Source organism: Eschrichtius robustus, chromosome 13, assembly GCF_028021215.1.
Source record: "Eschrichtius robustus isolate mEscRob2 chromosome 13, mEscRob2.pri, whole genome shotgun sequence".
Classification (NCBI taxonomy): Eukaryota; Metazoa; Chordata; class Mammalia; order Artiodactyla; family Eschrichtiidae; genus Eschrichtius; species Eschrichtius robustus.
The window spans coordinates 17964193-17991546 of record NC_090836.1 but is presented as its reverse complement, the minus strand read 5'-3'; the positions used below and the strand labels follow the sequence as shown (position 1 = coordinate 17991546).

Sequence of the window (27354 nt, the reverse complement as noted above, 5' to 3'; positions counted from 1 at the left end):
CTGCACATGTTCCTAAGATTACAAATAAACATAAAAAGGGTCCACAGGCTTTATTCACATGGTTCATGTTTTCAACAAGAATAGAACTATAATTGAATGGAATCTGGTATATTTTCACCAGTTTAGCAGACTGTCTTCTAGGAATCTGGCTTGATCAAAGTTTTCTTCTCCAGCTGTTAGGAAAAAAAAATACATAACATAAACATGTATCCTGTGTTTTATAAGAAGAAAATATAAGATGAAGAGAACCTCAGGAGATAAACATTTGCCCCCCTACATTATGTCAACTCAGGCACTCTGCTATGGAAACCACCCCCAAATTGGATTTTGATTGATTTTGTTTCAAGAATTTCCCCCTCAGCTTGGGATGCATTGAAGAATTCACATCTGACATGTGAATCTCTACAGTGAATTTAACTATTACATGGTGTGTTTGGTAGAAATCTGAAAAGGCCACATGTCTTGCTCTAAATATGCCTCATGTCTAAAATACCCACCAGTAGAACCATTCACTTGCATCAAGGTACTGTTTCTGTATTTCCTGTTAAAATGCATTTTAGCTGGGAAAGATGACAGAGGAACACATTTGCACATATTCTCTTACAAGTTGAACTAGACGTCTGGGGTGGAAGTAAGACAAAAAGAAGGGACACTTGTTAGCTGGGCAGGATTGCAAAACTTCAGAGCAGGAGGAATCACCTCTGGGGTGGGGATAGCGGACTGAGATGACAGCAGATTCCTGGGACTAAAAATGGGTTGAAGGGCTGAAACTGATGGTGGGGAAGGGAGAGGAAACTGAGGATGGGGAAGGGAGAGGAAGCTGCCAGAGGCAAAATTCCGTTCCTCATTTTATGTAAGGTCACCTCTAGAGAAAACCACTTTCCCCTAGTTAGTTACAATATGGTTGGAATATCTGAGGTACAGTTTAACCTGAATTGGTAGCAAACTTCAAAATATTGCAGATAATCAGCTACTCTATTTTTAAAACTTTTTTTATTTTTCTATTTTTAAAAATTTTTATTGGAGTATAGTTGATTTACAATGTTGTGTTAGTTTCTACTGTACAGCAAAGTGAGTCAGTTATACATATATAAATATCCACTCTTTTTTAGATTCTTTTCACATATAGGTCATTTCAGAGTACTGAGTAGAGTTCCCTGTGCTATACAGTAGCTCCTTATTAGTTATCTATTTTAAATATACTAGTATTTAAAGGAAAGGAAAAAAAAAAAAAGGAATCATCCCTGTATATCCTCCATTAAGATAACAATCCACTACTTAAAATAATAATCCACTACATAAAATAAGTCCAAATAATACCTAGGGACTTCAGAATAAAAATATTAAAGGTGACTAATGATTAATCTATCATATGGAAATCCAAGACTTTCCCATCCATTTAGACTAATAAAATTTTGTTTCCTCATTTCATCATCAGAGACAAGCCACTTCGGAAACTTCAATAATTAAAAACTTGAATTTATTTTCCAACAAAGACTTGAAATGGAGATCTATAGTCACATTCTTCTGTAAAGTTTCTAATGAAGATCCCTCTCCTCCTCTTTAAAATTAGCTCTTCCTTCTCCATTCCAGCTCACATCTTCCCAGCAATTAAATCTCAGACTTCACTAACAATCCATCTCCACCCTCACTGTCCTCCTACTGACTTCAAAAATCAGTAAGAGGGACTTCCCTGGCATTCCAGTGGTTAAGACTCTACCCTTCCACTGCAGGGGGCATGGTTCCATCCCTGGTCAGGGAGCTAAGATACCGCATGCCTCGCTGCGCAGCCGGGGGAAAAAAAAAAAAAAAAACAGTAAGAGTGCCAAATGCCGAATTTAGAAAAGATCACCTTGGATGCAGCATCTTCTACCCATGATTCAACTCTTTCTCACCTTTTCATCACAAGAATTCTGAAAGCTCTGCCAGCAAGCATCTACTTTCTCTTAACTCTGCAGTTTACCTTCTTTTCCTAAATTCCCTTGAAACAAGGTTTCAGAACGGGCAAGGCAGCAGCAAATCACACCACTGGGCAGGGGCTGAGGAGACTTGTGAACCGTGATTTAATGACCCTTCCTACCCAACACAATCTTCCTTCTCCTTTGATTTCTGTACTCTTACTAAGCATTCTGCTATATTTGATGCTTCTCATCACTCCTTTCTTGAAACTTTCCATCCTCGACTTCTTGGATTCTCTGTTATTCTGGCTCTCCTCTTACCTTTCTGCCTGCTCCTTTTGAAGTCCCTTCACTGATATGATTTCCCCCCTTTCCCTTGATCTCTGGGTATTCTCCAGGGCAAATCCTTTATTATCTGCCCTTTTCCCACTACATCTGAGGCCTAGGAGAGAGTTCCATTTTCATGCTTCCAACCTTTATTAACTGGCTCTGAATTTCCACTTGTTCCCAAACCTGACATCATCAGAATAATGTGAGTGAACTTCTTAAGGATACAGATTCTGGAGCCTCACTCAAGTAGTATGGAATCAGACTCTCTGGACCTAAGGCCAAGAAATCTGTATTTTCAGCAAGTTCTCCAGAGAACTCTGATGGAGCCAGTCCACATATGGAGAGCAGAGAACCAGTGACCTATACACGTTTATCCACTGGAATGGCTCCGTCACCTCAAACTGAACCTTAATTATATCCACAGGAATTTTCATTTGTCAGTATCACCATTTTAAACTCACACAAACACTTTAAAAATGTGCTTGACTCTGGATTCTCTCTTTCGTTTTAAAATTTTATTGAAGTATAGTTGATTTACAATGTTGTGTTAATTTCCTCTGTACAGCAAAGTGACTCAGTTATACATATATTTTTTTCATATCCTTTTCCATTATGATTTATTGCACGGTATTAAATATAGTTCCCTGTACTATACACTAGGACCTTGATTTTTATCTGCTCTTCCTTCCGGTATGCCTCAGGGTTGAGGCTCCAGTCCCACTGACCTCGTCACTCCACTCCTGAATGACTGCCTTAGTTTCTCACTGACCTCATCACTCTGGCCTTTCCTCTTCAACACCATCCATCTGAGAGGTGGCAGGGCATAGCTGAAAGAGCTACAGCATCCCACAGCCCTGAGTTCAACTCCCCGTATCACTTCTTGCTGTGTAAACTCCCCATATCACTTCCACTCTATGTGGACCTTAGGAGAGTATATACAGCTCAGAAGGGTCAGTTTTCTGAGCTATAAAGATTAGCTTTAATATCTGACACACAGTAGATGGCCTCATATTGTAGCTATTGTAACTGCTCTTATGGTTACCCTATAAGCAATAACCAGTTTCATCTTCCTTCACCATGTCCTCTTTCTGGTAAAAATCCATGGACCATCTGATTGATTCTCAGATAAAGAATAAGTTACCCCCTGTTCTTCATCCCAGTACTAGTATGTACCTGCTATGTGATAGTGGGCAAGCTACTCAATCTTTCTGTGCTTCTGTTTCCTCATCTGTAAAGTATAGATAATGACAGTGGGTAATCCTAGGAGGTAATTCATTTGTTACGGATTAATGAATTATTAATAAATGTATTAATCCGTATCAAGTGCTTGGAACAGTGCCTGACCCACTGCATTATAGTAAAACCCTCAATAATTATTAGCTAGAGGGAGTAGTAACAGTAGTTGTAGTCATAGCTATAGTATGGCCGTGACTCTCACAGCCTACTGTCCTACTGACTGTTCACCCTGCCTTTTCACTGCAAAGACCATTCTCATTCTTGCTTTTGTTTAATCCATTTTCTTCTCTACCTGCCACAGTGCCTGGCACCTAGCAGGCATAAATGCAGATTTACTGAATTCAGTATTATAATCCCCTCCACTCCACCAAGTCAGCCGCGGACTTTCTCTGATTTCAAAAGACCTCTTTATCCCACTCTCTTCCATTTGCTTCTCATAGGTTTTTGTTTTGTTTTGTTTTTTCACAACAAAGCCATAAGCTAGAAGCCAGAAAGAGGCCCCTGCTCTCTTCCCCTCCCTGACGGGGCCCGTCCAATAACAGACAGGGAGCACATAGGCTTTCTCCGCTAGCACAAGTGTCAGAGCCCAAGGCCAGCAGCCTATGCTTTGACCACCAGACTACTCACTGTATTTTGTTAAATACATTTTAACATTTAAATTGTCATAAATATGGCATCATTACAATTTTTGAGAGGGAAAAATCTAGATCTGTTGAATATGCTTTGATGACCTCTATTGTTAATGCTAATAGAAAGTACGTACTTTGTTTCATTTGGCTCTTAGAGCAACCTGCCCATGGATGTCATTATTCCATTTTCCCCGTTATGACACTAAGGCTCAGGGTCACCCAGCTAGTAAAGCAACAAGGCCAAGATTTGAACCCAGTCCTGTTATACTCCAAAGCCCTGGCTAATGTGCAACAAGATGCCTTAATGCAATTAGTGGTTTTAATGCTACATGGATAGAGAGCCTCTATTTGAAGAACACACCTAATCCTGGCATGGAAGAAGCTATATAGTATAGTGCAAATCACACAGGCTTAGAATCAGAACTAGCCCAATCTCTTAGGGTGAACCAGAAGAAACTGCTGTGTTTGTAAGTAAAAAAATGAGTGATTTTCAGCTATTCCATTTGGTTCAAACTTTAATAGCGAGTAACTGGATCTGCGATTATTTAAACCTCTTTTGGCCTCAGTTTTTTCAAATATAAAATAATGAAGTTGGACTTTCTGGAGTTCTAACAGAAATAAAAGCTCCAATAGGCTATGGATTATGGAATTAACATGAAATCCCCCAGTCTCATCAAGGAAATGTTTTTACATTCTTGGGAAACACTTTAATGAGCAGCATGGGAGTCTTAAAATAATAAACGTCTCTGTGAATTTCTGGTGGTGTGGGCAACTGTTAATTATTTTTTAAAATCTGAATAAATAAAAGCAACTTTGTTGTACTCAACACAGAATGCCCAAAGCACTCAAAGCTTCCCTGTCCTGCAGTTAAAAGAGGTCACTATACTTATACCTTCTTGCGGTTTCTGCAAGGAAGCCAATAGCACAGCTACTGCCTCTGGAAGAGTTAGTAGTTGGGGATTTGGGCTTCGTCTTTCTGGAGAAACGAAAAAATAAATACAGATTCTATTAGCATTTAAATATTCATATAGATAAATCCTATTCCAGTATGCTATAATACTAGAAAATCTCTGTGAAATACCTCTGTGATCCCTCAGCAAAGAGCCCCTTACACAGAATGATTTTTCCAAGTTGAAACATTTCACACTTCCCTTAGACATTGCTTACAACTGGTTATGTTGTGTATTACAGGGAATGGAAGAAAATTTAAACTATATACTACAGAGAACTTCATGAAAGCAACGAGGATTAAGATAAAGAACCCATGAGAAATTTCCCCCTCAGAGCTTAAAATGGGATGTCTGGGCGGAAAGGTTTAGATGGGACCCTGCCTGGAGCCTGGACTATCTTCTCTCTTGTTCCTTCCAAAGCAGTTTGAGAAAATAATCTACATTCTTGGTTACATGTAAGTCAATTATTTGACTGAAGGAGAATCTGCAAAATATTCAAAACTATTTCAAATCTAAGCTGACAGAAGACAAACCGTCCTGATTCAACACAAACCATGATTTTTAATTTGGGAGCTACTGAAGTGGGAAAACAAAACTTACCCTCCCACGGTAAAAAAAAGGTTAATTACACTGCAGGCTTGAAAAAGGTAAACAAAAATTTGATAAGCACCTATGTGCTCAACACAGTGTTTGGTATTTTTCAAAATGAGTCTACTTGGTATTTTTAGCAATCTTGAACGTTTATCAAAATGAATGGTATTGTTATTTTTTAATCCAATGAATGGCATGGAAAGGTTTATCACGAAACATAGTCTCTGGCTCCATCCTTAAAGGCCCCCACTTCTTCACTATTTCTGGTTTTGAACCTTTTGATAGTTCTTTTTAGTAATATAATAGAGCTGTTTGAAGTTTTTAGGCAAATCACTATTTTAATAATGATGATGATGATGAAAACAACATTGGCAACAACAACAGCGTTTAAGAGAAATCTTGTAAAGATCATGCCCTAAACGGGAGGCCCATTTCTCGGGCGGGGCAGGCGCACAGCTCTCGTATCCACCCTGACGCCCGGGAGCGGAACCCCGCCCCCGCCGCCCATCGCCATCCCGGCGGGGCGTTGCGATCCCCCGCTCCGCCGCTGCCAGCGGGGCCGGGCGGGGCCGGCTCTCCCCCGGGAAGGCCCACGGGCCAGCCTTTCCGGAGGCGGAGCGCGCCCCTCCGGTCCTGCGCGGTCCTCTGTAGCCCGCGGCCCCCTCACCCCCGCGCACTCACCGGGCGGCGGCCGGTCGGCGAGGTCCTTCCTCCGGCTCTGGTCGGAGATGAAGCGGCGCCCCTCTGCCAAGGCGAGACACGGGCTCAGCGCCCTCCCGGCCCGATCGATCGGGGTTCCGGGGCCGGGAGCGGGCGGGGCCGGGTGCCCCCGGTCCGGGGCGCGCGGAACTGCCGGGGTCGGGGCGCCGGCGCGGATGAGGGCGGAGACCACGGGTGAAGCCCGCACGCCCCCCGCCCCCGGCCGCCGAGTGCGCTTCGGAGGGAGCGGCGATCTCGCCCACCAGCCAGGGCGGGGCGGTGTGTCCCCGGAAATCCCAGTCTCCCTTTGGGCAGGAGCCAGCAACCCTACGGTTTAGGGTGGAGGATTTCTGATAATCCTCCCCCCGCCCCCCGCCCTTTCTCCTTGATTAACTGAGACCAGAATGACCTCGATTATTTATGGGAACAAACTCGACAGGATTCTCTCCCCACAGCTCTTCATCTATCCCACGGATTCATGCACCCCTACGGATCTCCCTCTATTGCTGTCGGAAGAGCAAAGTATTTGGAACGTACGTGCACCCTTCAGGTAGAGCATAGCTTGAGGCGTCCAGTTCCTTCTCTCAAAGAGTCTCTATAACCCGGCGAGAAGAGGAAAGCAGTTAGTAAGGCGTTGCTGCCCAGCCCACTATTAGGAAAAAAAAGAAGGGAGGGGAGGGAAAGAAAGAAAAGGAAGGGAAGGAAGGAGGGAGAAGATAGAAGGAAAGAAAGAAGGAAAAGAAGGGAAGAAATAGAAAGAGAGAGGGAGGAAGGAAGGAAGGAAGCAAGGCAGGCAGGCACACAGCGCACGAAGGAGTCCCAATTTTTGCGTTTGATTACCTGCGGAGCACTGGTGGAATTTCCCATGAAAGAAAACACCAGGAAAAGAGCCAAGGTTGTTACCACCAGACTTCTGAATCCCTGTATGAAAAGATCAAAGAAAGTCGTTTCTGTGCCTATAGGATCTTCTGCTTCCTTCCCTGGCGCCTGGACAATTATACATCCCTTACTTTTTGCTATGTTCTGTTTTAGCGCTCAGAGGGTGGGGCAGAAGGGGATTCCCCAGTTTATCGTCTAGTTAATCCACAGAGTTCTTTTTTTAAAAAATTAATTAGAAATATATTATTTTTATTATTTAACCGAAATGAGGATTTGGGTGAATTAGTGAAACTTTTTCTTTGTAAAATCAAATGATTCTGATATTTTAAAGGCGTAACGTTTAACTATCCTTTAGCCTCTAAAACACTTATTAAACATAAAAGAGGTAAAAAGCTATACAGCTTTTTTATAAAATAGCTAAAAAATCTCAAGTATATAAAACCTTTACTTACCTTCATGTTCTACACCTTTCCAGAAGCTGCAATAACTATAACTTAACCTCTGAGTTTTCTAATTTTGTTCTGAAGGTGGGGCTTTTAAATCTTAGTGTCAAGGATCCCTCCTGATTTTGCACAGAGCTAGTGTCCACAGGGACTTCCTGTCAGTCTTCAAGATTGAGAGGATCTGATGACTCCTCCAGGGAGATTCAGTTGCAGGAAGTAGAGGAATGATTGATGGGTGAATATCATTTACTGTCCACATCAGCCAGGAGATATTCTGAAAATATCAGCATCATGACCTTTGATTTTCCTATTAGTTTCCCAAGGCATTATTATTATTATTATTATTATTGAAAATGATGAATAACCCCAGGCAGAATCAAAAGTAAATGAACAAACTAAGAAAACTTGTCTTGGGTAACTAATGGGCTATCAAGCTAACACCAGTGAGTAAAGATTAATCATTTGGGTAGAAATGAAAAGGTTAGGGAATCTCAATGGAATTTGACGTCATTCACTTAATTATCCACTCAATTATTTAACAAATATTTATGGAATGCCTACTATGTAACAGACATCCTTCCTTTTAGTTCAAGGGACACAGCCATGTGTTAAAAAAGACAAGTCTCTGCTTTGATCATGCTTATCTTCTAGTCAGGGGGAAAACACTCCAAACCGGTAAATAAGGTAATTACAGAATTTTTAAATGCTTTATAAAGGAAAAGTAAGCAAAATGATGTGATAAGGTAAGTGGTGGGCTACTTTAGGGAAGGTAAAAATAAAAGGGGGTCTGGAAAGATAAGGTGGAGTCAGACATGGGATAAACTGGGGTGGGAATCAATATTGCTGACATTCTCAGGCAGAAGAAAAATACAAAATCTTGGGATGGCAAGGAGCTTGGCTTGTTTGAAGAACAGGAAGGAGACCAATGGAGCCAAAGTTGTGTGGGTGTCAGGGGAGGACACTGTAAATTGAGGTTGGAGAGTAAGAAATGGCAACTTGGTTATAAGCAAAAGATGATGATGGCTTAGACTAGGGGAGTCCTTGCAAGGAATGGAGAGCTGTAATGAATTTGGGAGGCAGAAAACATGGACTGTGGATAAACCGTATATGAGAGTTTAAGAAAAATAAGTCAAGGATGACTCTTAGATTTTTGGTTTAATCACTGGGTGAATGATGAAACTCTTTATTGAAATTGGAGAGACTTCATAAAGAAGCAGTTAAGAGAGGGAAATAAAGAGTTGTCTTTGGACATATTAAAATTAAAATGTATACTAGACATCCAAGGAGAAATGTGAAGTAGGCAGTTGCAGATGCAAAACTCTAGAGCTCAGCAAACAGGTCACCAGCCTATAGATTATTTTCTAAAGGCAGGAATTATCAGATTTAAGAATCTTGAGAATTTTAAGGATGGAAAAAATTGGGATTGAAAAAATACTTAGGGAGTGAATGGAGTTAAGAAGAGGAAGAGGGGCTTCCCTGGTGGTGCAGTGGTTGAGAATCTGCCTGCCAATGCAGGGGACACGGGTTCGAGCCCTGGTCTGGGAAGATCCCACATGCCGCGGAGCAACTAGGCCCGTGAGCCACAACTACTGAGCCTGCGCGTCTGGAGCATGTGCTCTGCAACAAGATAGGCCGCGACAGTGAGAGGCCTGCGCACCGCGATGAAGAGTGGCCCCCGCTCACCGCAACTAGAGAAAGCCCTCGCACAGAAACGAAGACCCAACACAGCCATAAATAAATAAATTTATAAAAAAAAAAAAAAAGAAGAAGAAGAGGAAGAGATAGAGCTCTGAGAACAAACCTACAGAGATTGAGCAGAGGGAAAGTCAGCAAAGGAAGCTGAACTGAAGCAGTCGGAAAGAAAGAAATTCCAGAATGAGGCCATGGGAGCTGGGAGACTATCCAATAACGTTGAAAGGTTAAACTGATGTGAGCTAAGAAGTGTCTGCTGGATTTGAGAATATGATGGCTTTTGAGGATAGAAGCTAGACTGGGGTGGGTTGAATAGGATATGAGGAAATAAGGACAAGTGTGGACAACCTTTTTAGAAATTTCTCCAAAAGGGGGAAAGGAAAATGAATTTTTAGAAAAGATATGTGAGTGTGGTGGAAGTGGGCTATTTTTTTCTTTTTAGCCTTTCAGCAAATCTGAATCCTTTTAATTTTAGGGAACTTCGGAAATTCCCTAAACTATAAATTATGATTCTTGGTGGGAGGCAGCATCTTCCTTGTATTGTAGAAGCTGAAAACGCTAGACGCTCTTTCCCAGCCTCCCTATCGGGTAGAGTGTGGGCATGAGGCAGGTTTCACCAATCAGATGTACCCACTCTTCTGGAGCTGGGGAGGGAAGAAAGTGGGGAGCAGGAGAAATACTTTCTGGTGCAGCACTGGTCGTAGGATGCCTGAGTTTGTGGGGGCAGTACTGGCTACAATGCTAGTGACAGACACCAGCATCCAGTGCTAGCGGAATAGTGATACTAACTGCACTGTCCTTTTAATAAAGTCCTCTTTTGCTTAAATCAACCAGGTGTGTTGGTTTCTTTTGATGACCATTTGCAGAGCATGTATGCTGATGGGGATGATCAGCAGACAAGGAGAAATTGATGATGTGGAAGAGAACTGCAAAAAAGGGAGTTTGTGGAAGGCAAGAACAATAGGACCCAAATTTGTCAATAACCAGTTGAAACAGTTCTATACACAGGCAGACAGTGAACAAGGACCAGAGTGGCCACCATATGCTAAAGTACCATGGATGACAGAGGTGGTCACTTTCTTCAGAATGTTAGAGCAGTGCTCCGCAGGTATTAATGTGCTTTTGAATCACCTGGGAATCTTGTTAAAATGCACATTCTGATTCATTATAGCTGGGGTGGGACCTGAGAGTCTGCATTTGTAGTAAACTCCCAAGTGATGCTAATGGATGCTAGTCTACTAATCCTTGGACATTATGAGTAGTAAAGCTTACAGGATATAAAAAGTGATAAGAAAAACTAACACTTAGAGTCTACATGGCTGGGAGAATGGCTAACAATAGAAACATCAGGGATAATGGAGAGGGACTAGATGAGTTTAGTTTGGGACTGAAGTTTGAGGGGTGATGCTATCTACCAGTAAATACTTGTCTAAGAGAGACGGGGGTTTGGGCATTTGATGTTTGGAATTGACGATCATGTGCAGCCAAGAAAGCTGAGATCTGGTTAGTAAATGAGAATGAAATATAGAAAGTAGTTTGTAAGTAGAAACTTGAGGAATATTTACTCCCTTTAAAGAATAAGTAGAGCAAGAAGGAGCCAGAACCATGAATGTAGTGTTTTCCACTGTTTTAGGAGAGGAGGAAGATAAAAACTAAGGACTAAAAGGTTATCACCATATCTAAAGAAAATCAATATTCCTTTAAATATTAGGTTTTAGGATTTTAGAATTTAATTTCAAAAGATTGTAACAACTTCCAAAAAAAAAAAGCAACAGAAGAAAGATTATGCATGTGTTTATATTTTAAAAGAATTTATAAGTGAAACCCAGTTATTAGGTTACCCTAACAAACAACTAAAATGTCTTTTCCCCCTCTCCATACCAAAAACACACAAAGGTTTTAGAAAGAGGGACAGGAAAATAAATTGCCAATCAAACTGTGATTTGCATTTACAATCTTAAGGAAAAAATAATTAACGTGGTTTGTCTATAACAGTTCCGCTAATGAATTCACAAACAGATGTTTTACGTCAAAGCTGCCATTTTCAGCATAATATGCACAAGTGAGCAGAATGACTTTGACATATTATCAATATTGTAGTCTTATCAAAAGCAACATGCCAGAATGTGTTTGTTCTAAAAGGGCATTGACTCCCAATCAAATGTTTTTGTTAAATTCACAATATTTTAAGATTTTTACAGGTCTAAACCTAGAGATGGGCTAAGAAGAGTTACTTATTTGAGAAAAAAACAGTTGTTGCATAAAACCAGTAAATTTTATTCTGCTGATATGATTACCCGGCAGTGGGTACTGGACAAATTGGATCCAAAACCTTTTTTTAAAGGCATATTTAATGGAGATCATTTTGCCTGCATCACTGATGTTATCTGAATTCTTCTAGTTGACTGGAGCGTGCCCAGGCCCCATTTAAAAAATACTGTCACAGTTTAAACTGCATTCTTACAAGGTCAGTGATTATTGTGTTCACACAGAAAACAGCTATCTTTTTAAAATATTATTTTTAAACTTTATTTATACATTATTAAATTGAAGTATAGTTGATTTACAATGTTGTGTTAGTTCCAGGTACACAGCAAAGTATTTCAGTTATATATATATACAACTTTTTTTCAGATTCTTTTCCATTATATGTTATTTCAAGATATTGACTATAGTTCCATGCTATACAGTAGGTCTTTGTTGTTTATCTATTTTATACATAGTAGTGTGTATTTGTTAATCCAAAATTCCTAATTTACCTACCCACCCCCCTTCCGCTTTGGTAACCGTAAGTTTGTTTTCAATGTCTGTGAGTCTATTTCTGTTTTAAGTTTGTTTGTATCAGTTTTTTAGAAATCACACATAAGTGCTATCACGTGATATTTGTCTTTCTCAAACAGCTACTATCTTGGGTAAGATTACCTGGACAATATGGCTATTGAGATACTCAAGTATCCAAATTACTCTCTGATAACAGAATAGAGGGTTTTGGTACAGGATGATGAGGTCATTGGGTTCAAGTCCTACTTTGGCTTTATTCTCTGAAGGCCAGTCAGCCCCATAGGCCAGTTGTCTCACAAAGGGGTGGAAGAAGTAATTTCCCCAAAGGGCTACCGGTTTTAGGAGGAGATTTAGGGACACTGGGAAGGCCTGCTATCTAAAATAAAACTCCCCACTCATTGGCCAGTGTCTTCACCGTCCTTTACTTAAGGCTTTGAACGTCAAGAATGTCTTTTTGCAAACCATGTAAATACCACAAAACAATTGGCAGGTTCTAGGAGAGGACAAGGAAGGGCCAGCTGTTTTGGCCTAGTCAGTCAAACAGAGGTGACCTTTTAATAGGTCTTAGACCTGGTAAAGGTAAGACCATGAAAAAGTGTCAGTCGATGAAGGATTTGGGGATGCCATTTCTATGTCTAACCTCCTATATGGATACAAGTAGCAGAAGAGCAGAAGTTGGAACCTTTCAGCCCAGAGGACAAGGTTAGAAAGATGTGCTGGATACTGTATTTAATAACAGATTCACCAGACAATAGTCAAGACTTGCAGTTTAATAATTGGATTCAACAAATACTTATTGGGTACCTTAACTGGTAGATTTGGCCAGTGGTTTTCAGCCTTACTAAAGTATAAGATCAAAACATTGCAGACGTTAAGTGATTTTATTTAAGTCACAAATACTTAAGTATTATATATTCCTTCCATGTAGAGAAAAAAAAATTAAGCATTTCTCCACTAATTTCTAAATTCAACGCTCACTTTTTTACCTGAAGTCTATTTCTATTTATGATTACATTTAAGCAGTTCGGACGTGGAAGATGTGACCATTATATAAAAAAGAAAACTGGGGCTTCCCTGGTGGCGCAGTGGTTGAGAATCTGCCTGCCAATGCAGGGGACAAGGGTTCGAGCCCTGGTCTGGGAAGATCCCACATGCCGCGGAGCGACTAGGCCTGTGAGCCACAACTACTGAGCCTGCGCGTCTGGAGCCTGTGCTCTGCAACAAGAGAGGCCGCTATAGTGAGAGGCCCGTGCACCGTGATGAAGAGTGGCCCCCACTTGCCGCAACTAGAGTAAGCCCTCGCACAGAAACGAAGACCCAACACAGCCATAAATAAATAAATAAATAAAATTTTAAAAAAAGAAAACTGCATATAAGGCTAATTTAAAAGACACGAGGTTATGACCCAGCAATCCCACTACTGGGCATATACCCTGAGAAAACCATAATTCAAAGAGTCATGTACCACAATGTTCATTGCAGCTCTATTTACAATAGCCAGGTCATGGAAGCAACCTAAGTGTCCATCGACAGATGAATGGATAAAGATGTGGCACATATATACAATGGAGTATTACTCAGCCATACAAAGAAACGAAATTGAGTTATCTGTAGTGAGATGGATGGACTTAGAGACTGTCAAACAGAGTGAAGTAAGTCAGAAAAACAAATACCATATGCTGACACATATATATGGAATCTAAAAAAAAAAAATGGTTCTGAAGAACCTAGGGGCAGGACAGGAATAAAGATGCAGACGTAGCGAATGGACTTGAGGACACGGGGAGGGGGAAGGGTAAGCTGGGACGAAGTGAGAGAGTGGCATGGACATATATACACTACCAAACGTAAAATAGATAGCTAGTGGGAAGCAGCTGCATAGCACAGGGAGATGAGCTCGGTGCTTTGTGATCACCTACAGGGGTGGGATAGGGAGGATGGGAGGGAGACACAAGAGGGAGGCGATATGGGGATATATGTATATGTATAGTTAATTCACTTTGTTATAAAGCAGAAACTAACACACCATTGTAAAGCAATTATACTCCAATAAAGATGTTAAAAAAACCCACAAAACACGAGGTGGGTTATTGTGCAATGCTAAAGTTTTAGAATTTCTTAATAAAAATACATCTGACCATTGTTATGGATTGAATGTGTTCCCTCCAAATTCATAGGTTGAAACCCTAACCCCCAACGTCATGGTATTTGGGGGTGGGCCTTTGGGAGGTAATTAGGTTTAGATGAGGTTATCAAGATGGGGCTCCTCATTAAGGGATTAGTGTCCTTATGAGGAGAGAGATGAGAACTTGTTCCTTCTCTTTTTCTCTGCCACGTGAGGACACAGTGAGAAGGCAGCTGTCGGCAAGCCAGGAAGAGGGCCCGCTCCAGGAACTGAATCTGCCAGCACCTTCATTTTGGACTTCCCAGGATGCAGAACCATGAGAAATAAACATCTGTTGTGTAAGCCAGTCTATGGAATTTTGTTATAGCAGCCCAAGTTGAGACAACCACCAGTTAATAGAAAAGTACCCTTTTATTGAGAAGACAAGTGTATTTACAATATTCAATTGTTAGATCATATAATCTGTGAGACTTTTAAAAGCAGCAGTATTCCAGGAATTACAATTTATAAGGGGAAAAAGAAAACATTCCAAATAGGTTTCTGTTACAGAAAATACATTTGAACAATGCCAGAGACACTTAAGGCTAAGTAGTATTAGACCTTCTCCTCCATCTTTATAGCAATAATCAGAGTATGTTTTTTGTCACAAAGACAGAAGACTAATATTGGAAAGGAAGAAACAATATGATGTACAGTCCTTTCTGTCAGAAGACAAGTATGTTTAAAAATAGAGCCGCATCAATGGTTCTGAATAAGAAACATACAATGCTGCCAAGCAGTCCCAAACTCACATTTGAGATAAACTGTGGACTCATTTAAAACTGAAAACTGCTCCAAGCCTCTCACTCTTACTAAGGACTGGGAGATTATCACATCCTTTACACATTTCTAATAATGCTTTCTGAAATAAGATTGCTGAAAAAGAGATCTCTGTTACAGTGCAAAGAACATTTTGATAGAAATTCATGTCTACAAAGGAGCTAAATAATACAGATGTTCCATACATTAACAGATACTGTTCTTGCTTTAAAAAGGTAGAATTATCTAACCACTGTAAATAATATGGGTCACTCAAAAATATGTATAACAGAGTCCTACAGGGCAACTTGTATAAGTCAATCCCCAAAATATGTATATATTTGACACTCTCCAAGTGAGGATATTACTTTTTTGAAGAACATTAGACACAACACTAGGTTTCTTATTATTCCATGAACTATTGAGGTAGGAGTCTCATTTTGTCAATATCATCTGTTTTCACAGATTATAAGTCAAATGCCAGTACCAGAAAGACAGTAATCCACAAGGCTGAACCATTAGACTATCTACCAAGTCCTTCCTTCTTTAGATGAGCAAGGCTGGGACTTCTCTGTGCATCAAGAGATTTAACTAAAAATAACATAGGCTGTAATATATTTTGTAGACACATTTGTCAATAAAAATCATAAATTTCAATTATGATTTTATACATTAAAAAGCTTTGCAACTGTTAAAAAAAAAAAAGAGTAAATAGTATAATCATTAGTGGTAAAACAAATAGTACTATGACTCTTGAAATGTCTTCCTACATCTACCAAAAGGGTGCCACCTTGGAAAACTTCTAATGAAGAAACAACTACTGTTTCCTACTGCCTGTCAAGCAGCAACAGTAGAGAAGACAACACATCATTTTTGTAGTGTCATGTTTTTCAGAACTATAGCCAGTTTAATTACAGTAAAATAATTTAGTATGTGAACTCAGATATTCTCTCCATGAACTCAAATGAAGAGTGATCATATGAAACACACATTATGCATATTGACTTTTATGTTATGAAAAAGCTGAAAATAAGGGAAAACTTGGCTTATGTAAATAGCCCTTAAAAAATAGCTGTAAGTTTAACCTTTTAACACGGTACATCCTAAAGTAAATATTACCAGTAGTTATTTTATGAAAAGCAAAATAATAAATCACCGCTAAAATTTAAAAAAGAAAAGAAAAAGAAAAACTGGATCACAACATGGAACTATCCATTTGGGTTGCATCACGTAGTATCTTAAATAAACTATTCAATGCAGTGAGCTATGTAACAGACTCCTTCATCACCAAGAATGCTTTTTTTGTTAAATGCTTACATGTCATGAAAGATAAAGATGTTCACGTGAGAGTCCCAAGAAGTATGAGGACTTCCAGAATGTGTTCCTGAAAGAAAAAGTGCTGAGTCAGCTATAACTTAGAAACTACAAGCTAGTAAAGAATGACCTTTGCATATTCCAACAAAGAATATCTAGTTCAGATTTCCATCTGGCTTTAAAATATTAAGATTCAGAAGAACCACAAAAGTTTTATTTTAACCGTACGTTTACCAAAAAAAAAAAAAGAAAAAAAGTGATTCATACATCGACACTGGGTTTTCCTGGTTTTAATATATTACGATGACATAATCCAATCTAACTCATGCATCACTTTCAGAGACACAGTGCAACTGGAAATATTTTCGCTGTTGCAGAGGACATTACAGTTCTAAAAAGCAAATGCCTATGGGTGTGCTTGCATCTTCAAAAAAAAAAGAAAAGAAACAGGCACTATAGTTCTCTAAGGATGGCTGTGTTTCACACATTGTGGAAAAACAGTAAGAATCCCCTTCAAGAGTTTCAATATGCATTGTAACATAGATTTCATCTCCTTCGGTTTGCTTGCTGACTTCTTAGATGACTTGGTTAGAAGTCTGTTTTCACTGCTTCTTTGTTAACTGCTGTTGCTACTCTGTAGGCTATACGTTTTAAACTTCTGTAAGGAACATTACAAGCTATTTCATGTAATTTAATTTTGTGCTGAATATTCTTCAAAGGATTTTATAAATAATACAATATTTTAAATGAGTCTTCAATTCACTTGTTGTTATACCATATTGTTGCTTTCTCCGACTTTATCTACAAACTGCAAGAAGAAAAACAGATAATTAAATGAAAGCCTAGAGCACTATAAAATATTACATCAACACTTCAAATGTGGATTAACAAACCCAGCTTTATAAGATTTGTGGAAATTTAAGGTATGACTGACAACGATTAATCCAGTACTACTCACCACCATCTTCTGACACAAATGTGTATATAAAAAAATTTTTTTTTCTATAAGTTGTTTCTGCATGACATGTTACACATATGACTTTAAGGGTGCAATACAAGAAACACAACGCAATGAATAAAAAAATTGGATAAGATGAAGTTAACGCTGCTAGCTCAACAAAAAAAGTAAAAAAATAAAAAGCTGAAATGTCAGCCATCCATGCATTAATGAACCCAATAAGATATTTCAACTGACCATTATTGTGGATCTCTTCTGGGCCTATGTAGTCTTTGAACAAACAGATTTAGCTCCATTAAGTTCAATAATTAACAACAGCTACTGACTAAAAATACTTTAAATGTGTATTCTGGACTTCAGACTGAAAGTGGCAATGACATTAAAAAGAGACTTAATGATGCAAGCATAAATCGATAATTATGGAACATAAGTTTTAACACACATTAATGTAAGTGGTTATTTACTTTGGTTACTCCACCCCAAATATAAAGCAATTGGGCTTTCTTCAGCATTCCAGATGGTGATGCAAACAGATGTTGAAACAAAGTAATTAGTGAAGATATTAAAAGTTACATAACCCAAGTGATTATATAACACTATCAAAATCTAGCAATCATCTAACCCTTTCTTTCATTTCATTATTCACATTTTTACTTAAGCATTTATTACAATGAAGTAATAATAATAGGAAACATCATTTATAGTATTGGATGTCCATTTATGCAAATACTGAAGAATCCTTAAATTAAGGACATGATTAATGATTACAGCTCTATAACTAGAAGTTGTAGTACATTCAAAAGACATTCTAAGTATAAACAACATTGACTACTGTATGAGTTTTGGGGATTAATGCAAATGAAATCAGGATATACCCCTATAAGCCTAGGTTCTAGCATCTTATATTATCGCAAATAGGTGATTGGCACACTGAAACTAAAAGTTGCTCTCAAAGCACTCATGGATTCATTAGAATTTTACGGTAAATTTAGGTGGAGAGAAAGCACAACATTGTATCTCCAAAGGTAACTTCAAAAAATGTCTAGGTTATCTGGGCTGCAAGGTTCTGATTTGAGGATGGAAATGACATTAGGCTTATAGTGGTACCTATTTTTAGTGGGTAAGCCATCCTTCAGCTCTTTGAGAATTCAATAAATGCTATGAACTACCTCTCTAGAAGCATCTACAAAAGTCTGCAAACAACTTTAAGAAGCTGATTGCCCGCCCTGGAGAAAAAGATTTGACAAGACTGTTCTAACTGTGGACAGAGCTAGGAATGGAATTTTATCATCTGACTCCCAGTATCACAGTGCTTTATTTAATTGTCTTAAAGCACTCCATTTGGTGATACAGTCTAAGAGAGAAAATATTTGTAAGAAATAATGGTGTCCTTTTATATTATCGCTTCTAAAATTAGAGATCATATAAAAGTTAATTGAAAAGTGCCTTGAACTCTCAAAGAGAAAGGCAGCATAGCATATCAATCCAAGTTACATGAAAAAAGAGAGAACATTAAAAATGGATACAGTGAAACCAAATTTCAGGTTCTATAGGTTTAGCAATGATTATTTTCTCTGGTATTCATGGTAACCACAATCTATGCGATGCAACCATTTATATCATAATAAAAAACTTATCAATCATGTATCAATTCCTCAAATTTCTAAAAAGAGCATCAGAGAGCATTTATCTTTAAAATTTTTATTTTATTTAAAAAACTTTTAAAAATTATTGAAGTATAGTTGATTTACAATGTTGTACTAATTTCTGCTATACAGCAAAGTGATTCAGTTATACATATATATATGTGTGTGTGTATGTGTGTGTGTGTATATACATATATATATATACACACACACAGACATTCTTTTTTATATTCTTTTCCATTATGGTTTATCACAGGATATTGAATATAATTCCCTGTGCTATACAGTAGGACATTGTTGTTTACTCATTCTATATATAATAGTTTGCATCTGCTAACCCCAAACTCCCAAGCTGTCCCTCCCCCCAGAGAGCATTTATTTTAATGGTTTAGAAAAACATATTGTTAAATATATGATTACTTACTGATCTAATTCCAGGTAAATTCAAGAGTGATCCAAGGACTGGCACTCTTCTAATAAATCCAACAACCACAGGAAAGAAGCCCCTGGGAGAGGCGAAAAAAGTTCTTAGGATGAACACGTTCTCTATTACCAAAATGAACCGTTAGCCATGTAAAAAGAAAGGATCCTGTTAAAGTTTTGAATGTTTTAAGAGACTTCAAAATTCAGTTATCTCTTACCTCTCCCTGGATTTGATCCCTTTCTTAGTTGTGCTCATAACATTTTGCATAAACATCTATAATGGCATTACTATTACATCCTACTGGTATCTTTACAGTCTATTTCCCATTTTAGAAATGAGAGATTCTCTAAAGCAGATTTGGCACTTAATAATGTTTGTTTCCTGTGGGCAATATGGTGCTTGGCAGATAGAAGACAAATGATACACTTTTCTTGAATAAATAATTAAACCAACTTACTTGAAAGTATTTTCTCACATTGCATACTATTCTTTACTGGGTAAGTGGCATTTGTAAAATATTAACTGATCAAAACCTCCCATAATGTATTTGGTCCAAAATTTTCTAATATCTACATGCACTAAAGAAAGTGTCATCAAGTGACAGTAACTGTACAGCATCAAGTCTACATATTAAAATGCTGGATCGATCGATCTATCTACCTACCTATCTGTCTATCTATCTATCTATCAATCACTGTCTGGTTGATGAAAATACCAAACATAAAGAGAGTGCTGTCAAATGCCAACAAAATAAATTTTATTGCATTGAAAATACTTTATAAAATAATTTATACCCTGACATAAGCAATCATCTGCATCTGATAAACACATCTGGGTTTCTGTAATAATTATTTGACATAAAGGTTTACTGAAAGAGAAACAATAAAATAAAATGGTTGCCTTACCTGAACAAGAGAAAGAATCCATAAATTTCGAAGATCATGCCTATCAAAGGCCAACCAATCAGGACTACAAATACACCACCCAGGAAAAATCCTGTAGCTTTCATTTTATGTTTTTGGAAGAAGAATCTGAATGTTCTTTCTAAACCAATTACAAAAGCCAAGCCAGCCACAAATAAAACCTAGAAGAGGAGGAAAACGTAACACAGAAAAAGCAGTTAAATGCACTGCATATGTTTGAAGGGGTAAGGTCAAAGCTGAATATGATAAAAAAGATACGTGGCTTTTAATGTGAGCAACTGGCCAGAGAAAACTACAATGCACACCAAGAGGCAGAACCACGTTAAACCTGTAGTTGTATCCCACTCTGTTCAGTCCTCTTCTATCTTGATTATATGAAGAAAAGAGAAACAAAGAAAGATTAGGTGTCACCCAGCGGCATCTGCATCTGCAGTGGTTTCCCCAGCTTTAGCTAGATGGCGATGGCTTAGTCAAGCAGATGAGCGGCAAGGCAAGAGAGGGAAGGTGCCCAAAAATATGTCAACCGAAGGTACTCCTGGTTCTGAAAACTTGATCAGGGGTGATAGGAGTTCCTATGGACGGGAGAAAACCTGACATGGCCCAGTTGGTAGTAGGAGAAACCACGCAAAGCCAGCAAGAAGATCCTAGTTTCATTAATTCCGGAAATCTGGGAGCAGCAGAAATGAAATACAGCCATGCATTCTCAAATATACTTATAGTTTGTAGGTTTTCAGACAATGGACAAGAGATGGTGATTGACTAAAAGCCTGCGTTTTCCCAGGTTTTATTCCCAAACACTTGCCTTTCTTCATAACCATTCTTCAGTGAAAAATATTTCACAAAAATGTTTATTAAGCCTATTGGTTAAGCTTCACATTCTGAGATACCAATGCTGTTTATATTATTGTTTATTAAAACATTAATTTTGAACAATCGTTACCCTTTATATTTTCCAACGTCCAATTAAAAGCCCAATGTTAACATACACTTCAAAAATATTTTATCGCTATTCAGTGACTTTATTGCCCTCTTAGAAGGGTTATTATTTATTTCTAGAACTCTTGCACAGCCTTCACACATGCACAACAGAGTACACATTCCAAATAAACAATATACACACCTTTCTTAGCAGGTCAATTATTAATATATTTTTTAAAGGTTTAAGTAGTTTATAAAACTCTGTTCATTTTATGCTATTTAAGCAAATGTTAAATCTCAGATGTGTAAAGTCAAAACATTAACAAACTTACCAAGACACGGGGCTATCAAGTCATCTACTTTGAACTATTTGAGGCAGTCTTGATTTAATCTATTGTAAATCACATATCAAACACTTAACAGAGCAGTTATGGAATTAGAAAACTTCATTAAGCATTTATCTTTTATTTAAACAGAAAGCTGACAGGTTTCACCCCTGATGAAATCAGAGAATGTAACAGGAGTCTTCACATGAGTAACAGTGAATTATTTCCCCCCAATTTCATAGCAGGCAATAATTCATTAGTAGTTAAAATGTCCTTATGAATTTAGTTAAAATATATATTGAAAAACTCACATTTCCAATAGCCAGTAGTGCTTTGTCAAAAAAGAGAATCATTCCAAAGAACAGGAAAAACACTCCAAATCCTGTTAATCCCATTCCAATTTCTGCAATATAAGTTATATGGTTAAGGGTAGAGCAAAAGTAAAGTTACATTAAGATCCTCGTAAACTAAGCAAGAAAAAATTTTCAGTTTTTCTTTTGACTGATATAAGGAAATAGGACCCCAACATTGCAGGTTGACTTATAATGACATTCATTAAGATCCAGAACAAATTAAATTAACAACAGAAAATTACTCCCAAAATTTAAAATATGAATGGGAATTTCTAATCCTTATATGAGAGAGAGCATTTCTCACAAACATATCCATAATAGAGAAAGACAAATCAGGAATCTAAACCTTTGGTTATATTATTTTTTCCCTCCCAAGAGCCCTTCTGGCATCAGACATAAGTATGTGGGTTCACTTTTGTCTCCTTTTCTCCTTTCATATTCCATGACTAGTATTTGTATGCACAATATCTGCAGTTCCTTCTTTCCCTTCTGAAAATGAATTCCTTCCTTAACCCACTGGAAATGCTATGGGAGGTCAGCACAGACTGCTTCTCACAATGACAACAGGAGAGATTTTGAGAGTCAAGAAGCCGTCTCCTCCAAAGTTAATTTTCAGACTTTTAACTTCTTGACGGCTTATTATGGATTCATCTTCTACAAGTCTCTCCCAACTATGCATCCATTCACATATTTAGTCTAAGAGTCCAAAAATCACCTCTCCAACATTTCAAAGAAGACTGTTTTACCTAATATTAATATTCTGGGTTTTTACTTTTTCATTCAAAAACAAAGAATTGTTGATCAACTCCTAAATGCCAGCAACTGTTCTAGGTACTGAGTATAGAGTGATGGACAAAGTATAAGCTTTTAAGTCTATGGTTACTCTTTATACAAAACTAATATTTTATTACCTTTACACTCCCTAGACTTATCTTTATGTCTGAAGAGTCTTAACTTTCTAAGGTTACAGTTGTACTATTCTGTTAATGTTACAAAGCACAGTCCACGAAATTAGTTCCTTGATTATTTCAGTTTTGTTTTCAGGAAACAGTCACCAATCCTTATTTTACCTAGCAGCACTATCTGCATAAAATAATAAATCAGACCGAAACTGCCATATTTTGGGAAACACAATTTTAAATACACAGTAGTGATTTCTGATCTGTTACTTTTTTGCCTCGGCTCCAGAGAGCTAAAATCTAAGTCACAGCTACTTAAAAATTTAAGCATGTAAAATGTTATGATGAGTTGAAAATTTATATCCTATGCCTTTTTTGACATCCTTCACCTTAATTTACAGTTAACTCCTGCCTCCCATTCCAGCTGCCTTGTTCTCCGAAAGTTAGTCTCAAAGAATTCAGGTACCTGTCCATAAATACACTGGTAAGTGTATTCCACGGACACAAATTCTCATGAAAATTGGAGGCTCATACCTTCATGCTTAAATGCTTTAGGAGAATTTAACCAAATAACTGTTTAGGTGTCAGACATAATTTCCTACAGGAAAATATGGACAAAAGAGCAAGGAAAATTCCATTAAATAACTATTTAGTAGTTAGGATTTAGTCACTGGCAGCTGAATTATTTAAATACAACTCATTTCTATCTTTTCACAAATTGTCCTAATGATTACGTACACATTTTGAGATGTTTGTTCATCAGAAAGGAAACTATCTGGCAATATGCCTACTATGTATTGAGAATTTACCATGAATTGCCCATTACGAGGTGCTTTTCGTATCTTATAGAACTTAATCCTCCCCATACTACTGCAAGGTAGGCATCATTACATTAATCTAGAGATTTTTTTTTTCGCCAGGTTAAATATGTTTGATTAAATGAAATTCAAGGGCACTGGAGTAGGCTGAACTTCTGGGAGAAGCATCTTTAGGTTTAATATAATTAGCTTGTTACTAACATAACTAAGGAGATGTCAGTACAAAATTGACTGCAGTGAAAAAGGACAATGTCTGTACATGGTTTTACACTTAATGAGATGTTTATACAGATATGAAATAATTCCTTTAGCAAAACTGGGGGGTTAAAAAGTAGCACCAGCCCCATGTTTCATGTGGGCAACTGAAGCCTCAGATTAATAATTCACCCTTGATCATAGAATCAGCAAATGTGCGTGTGGAGGGGGACAGGTGCAGGGAGGGACGGGGGTGTGGTGTGGAGTCCGGCTAGAATTCAAATCCAGTCTTCAGGCTCCACATCTTACAACTATCACAGGGGAAACCCAAACATTCCCACTACTTTATCCAGTGTCGTACAGAAAGAGAGGGTTGCCTGTAACATTTTTGTCAAAACGGACACTAGCATGTTATTGCCCAATAGTCCCTGATCTGAATGGGTCAAAAGTCTCAAACTGACCTCGCTGTGTTATTTTCTCCCCTCCAGAATTCCATTCTTGCCTATGCCTATGTATTCACAAGCCCTCTGGTTATTAAAGCCCTACTTGGAGCTGCTCGTTCACCACCAGAATCATACCCAGTAAAATAAACTTATCTTCCTCTGTGCACTATCAAACCTTCATTCCCGCTCGAGCGCACACACACACATGTGCGTGTTTTTAAAGCATAATCTGATAAAAGCAGTCTAATAAGACAAATGTATCTAAAATCAAAAGCTTATTGTAGAAATGTGATAAGGAGAGATATTCTTAATCCAATGACAATCACTGTTAGCATTTTGATATCTTATTTAAGACATTTTAAGGCAGCATTGTCTTTCTTACTATGCCCATTCCTTTCAAAAAGTAAAAATGTCACAATAAAGAACTCAACTGAACACCATGGTAGAATTTCAGGCAATGTGACATAATGAAGTAAAGATTTAGAGGCAGCACAGGAACTGCCCCACTCCAGCCCCCTCAATAAATCTTGTGGGTTTTTTCTGGGGTGGGGTGAGGTAGGGTGTGCTACTATAGAATTCCCTGAAACACTTATGAATTGCTATTTACTATGATCAGTACTTGGTCTGGTACTTCTCTTCCAGAATCAGGATCCCAGAATAATTTTGGCAAGTCACTTGAATGATGGCTGATCCCTACAGTTAAACACACACACAAACACCATTTGAAATCCAAAGAGCTTTTGGTTCACTAATCATCTTGTGTTCTGATCCATTGTCTTATCTAAAACACTTGACAAATGAGCAGTAAAGAGTATAATTACATCCTCCTCATCAATTTAATGAAGTGAGGAGACTGCTTCCTATTCTGCCCACATTCTAACCCAACCCCCTTGTTCTGGTTTTTGGATGTAAATCAGGCACTTGTCCCTATAAGACTTCAGTAGAAGAGAATCTCTACACACAGGATAAGTAGTTCATATATTTACGTATGTAATAATCACAGACTAAGATAGGAAAGTTAGATAGGAAAACTATGTAGAGATTAAGTACTTCCTCTGAGTAATTAGTAGTATTAGAAATAAATCCTAGCAATTTATGTATACAATTCTGCTAAATTCTGGGTTTCAATTGAGAGGAACAGAGCACTGCATCATAAAGAAAATAGGCTCTGAATATTCTACACAGTCTCTCTCTCAAAAAAAAAAATCAATGCACAATTCTAAAGGATAAATATCTACTGTTGAAACTATTTTTGCTATGGAACAATTTCTCCATTCTAAGATAGATTTCAAATAAGCTTTATAGCAAGTCTTCTTAGATGCTAGTAGGGTACCGTGAAAAGAACAAAGGTTTTTGAGCCAGCAGACTTGGGATCAAGTCTTGTTTCTGTCACTTCCCTCATGATTATACATTGAATTTCTTTTGAGCCTCCTTTAATTTATAAAAGAGACATATTCCTCTTTGCTCTACAGGGCTCTTAAAAGAATTCAGGATAACGATTTATATAAAAGCACACGGTAAACTGAAATAAGATGCTTTTATACAATTATATAAAATGGTTAATTTTATTATAACAGTAAACCAAAACATCCCACAAAAAACAAACAAAAACCCCAAACAAAAAAGGACTATACTTATATTTTCTCTGATCAGAACAGGCAGACCAAAATGGGCATCCAAGGTGCAGACCCAGTCCAATTTGAGGAAGGGAAGGAGCTCGATTCGGGTGGCAGTGTGGGCAGGAGTTATTAGCAGCTCGGTGAAGTTCAAGTTAGCCATGATTTGAATCCAAACCTTACGACTCCACTTTAAAACAGGGCATTTTTAAAGGAAGTTCTATTTTTATTTCAACAGACTGTTTAGTTCTTAAAATCTTTAAAATTCAAGTAAGTTATTCAGAATAAGAAAAACAAAGGCGTGGCAGATAAAACAAAGTGAGATAAAAAGTCTATCACGACCATCAAAAGATAGGAAGCATAGGGTTGGCAGAAATGTAAATACAAAATTATTAAGATTGACAAAAAGGGATAGAAAAGTGTAAATTTTACATTGATAGAAAATGAAAACAGACAGCAATGTTAATCTTAGAGATAAGATAGGCCTGGAGAACTCTGTGGCAGGCAGAAAGATGCTAAAATAATAAAACATGCCACCAAAGCACAATATACAATATTAACGAAAGAAATCGTTTAACTGAACACAGAGTTTACTATTGGGGAGACAGTAGCCGGTAGAAAAGTGAAGTTGTTTCAAGGGACTTTTAAAAGGTTGCTTCCAGTAGTGGCAAAAGGCAAATACTCAAAGTATTTAAGCGTAAGCACATTTTCAAAAACAGCCTATCATAGGTGACATTTAAAACTCGGCCTCCCAAACAACCAGCAGTAACTTGTAGAGGACCTCAAGCATGTCACGTGCAGAAATGTCCCCAAGAGTGGGCCGCGGGCACAGCGCATCAAACTTTCTCTCGTGGCCACCCGCGGGAACAAAGCGCCCATCTCCCTGGGAGTGAGAGCTGCGCTACCACGGTGCGAGACAGACGCTCGGCGAAAGCTCCCCCTCCCCAGCTAGGGCGTCTCCCCAGACCCCACCGACTCTCCCCCCAGGCCAGGTCCGCCACCGCGAGTCCAGCCCTCGGTTCCTCCAGGCAGCCCTCCAGACGCCTGCAGCCCTAGCTATGTCTCGCAGGCCGCCGCCCCCATTTCGGAGCTTCATTCATTGACCCGGGCGGGCGGAGGGGCGGGCGGGCGAGACCCAGCCCAAGGAACGGGTGTCCGGGGCTCGCGGCGGGGCCTCGGAGCAGGTACTTACTCTGTGTGTCCGTTAAGGAGATCATGGCTGCAGGGGTGAGGGCGGCGTCGACAGCACCTCGGAGCGGCCAGGGTGTGAAGCAAAGTCGAGAGAACGAAGCCGGGAAACAGCCCAGGCGAAAGCCGCCACGTCTTCCGGAAACACGCAGCCGCCCCCACCCCATTTCAAAGCCGTTTCCCATTGGCTAAGCCTGCTCCCAACATCAACCAATCACCTATGGCTTTGTTCAGTGGCGCAAATGGTGGCCACACCCCTTGACCAATAAGAGAAGGATATTA

The 27354-nt window shown here is 38.6% G+C and overlaps 2 protein-coding genes across 2 annotated transcripts; both read right to left on the bottom strand.

Moving 5' to 3' along the window:
• Positions 1–49: 49 nt before the first annotated feature.
• On the bottom strand, positions 50–7846 carry SPX (spexin hormone). Its single transcript, XM_068561650.1, has 6 exons — positions 7665–7846; positions 7174–7254; positions 6871–6928; positions 6316–6378; positions 4986–5069; positions 50–173 (listed from the first exon to the last, which is right to left on the bottom strand). Exons 1-6 carry the CDS (start codon positions 7668–7670, stop codon positions 115–117), a joined length of 351 nt encoding a protein of 116 aa, XP_068417751.1. The 5' UTR covers positions 7671–7846; the 3' UTR covers positions 50–114.
• Positions 7847–16639: 8793 nt separating this feature from the next.
• On the bottom strand, positions 16640–27225 carry GOLT1B (golgi transport 1B). The gene is made up of 5 exons (XM_068561036.1): positions 27077–27225; positions 21872–21963; positions 20299–20477; positions 19394–19475; positions 16640–17173 (listed from the first exon to the last, which is right to left on the bottom strand). The coding sequence occupies exons 1-5, from the start codon at positions 27099–27101 to the stop codon at positions 17135–17137; spliced, it is 417 nt and encodes a 138-aa protein (XP_068417137.1). The 5' UTR covers positions 27102–27225; the 3' UTR covers positions 16640–17134.
• Positions 27226–27354: the final 129 nt, after the last annotated feature.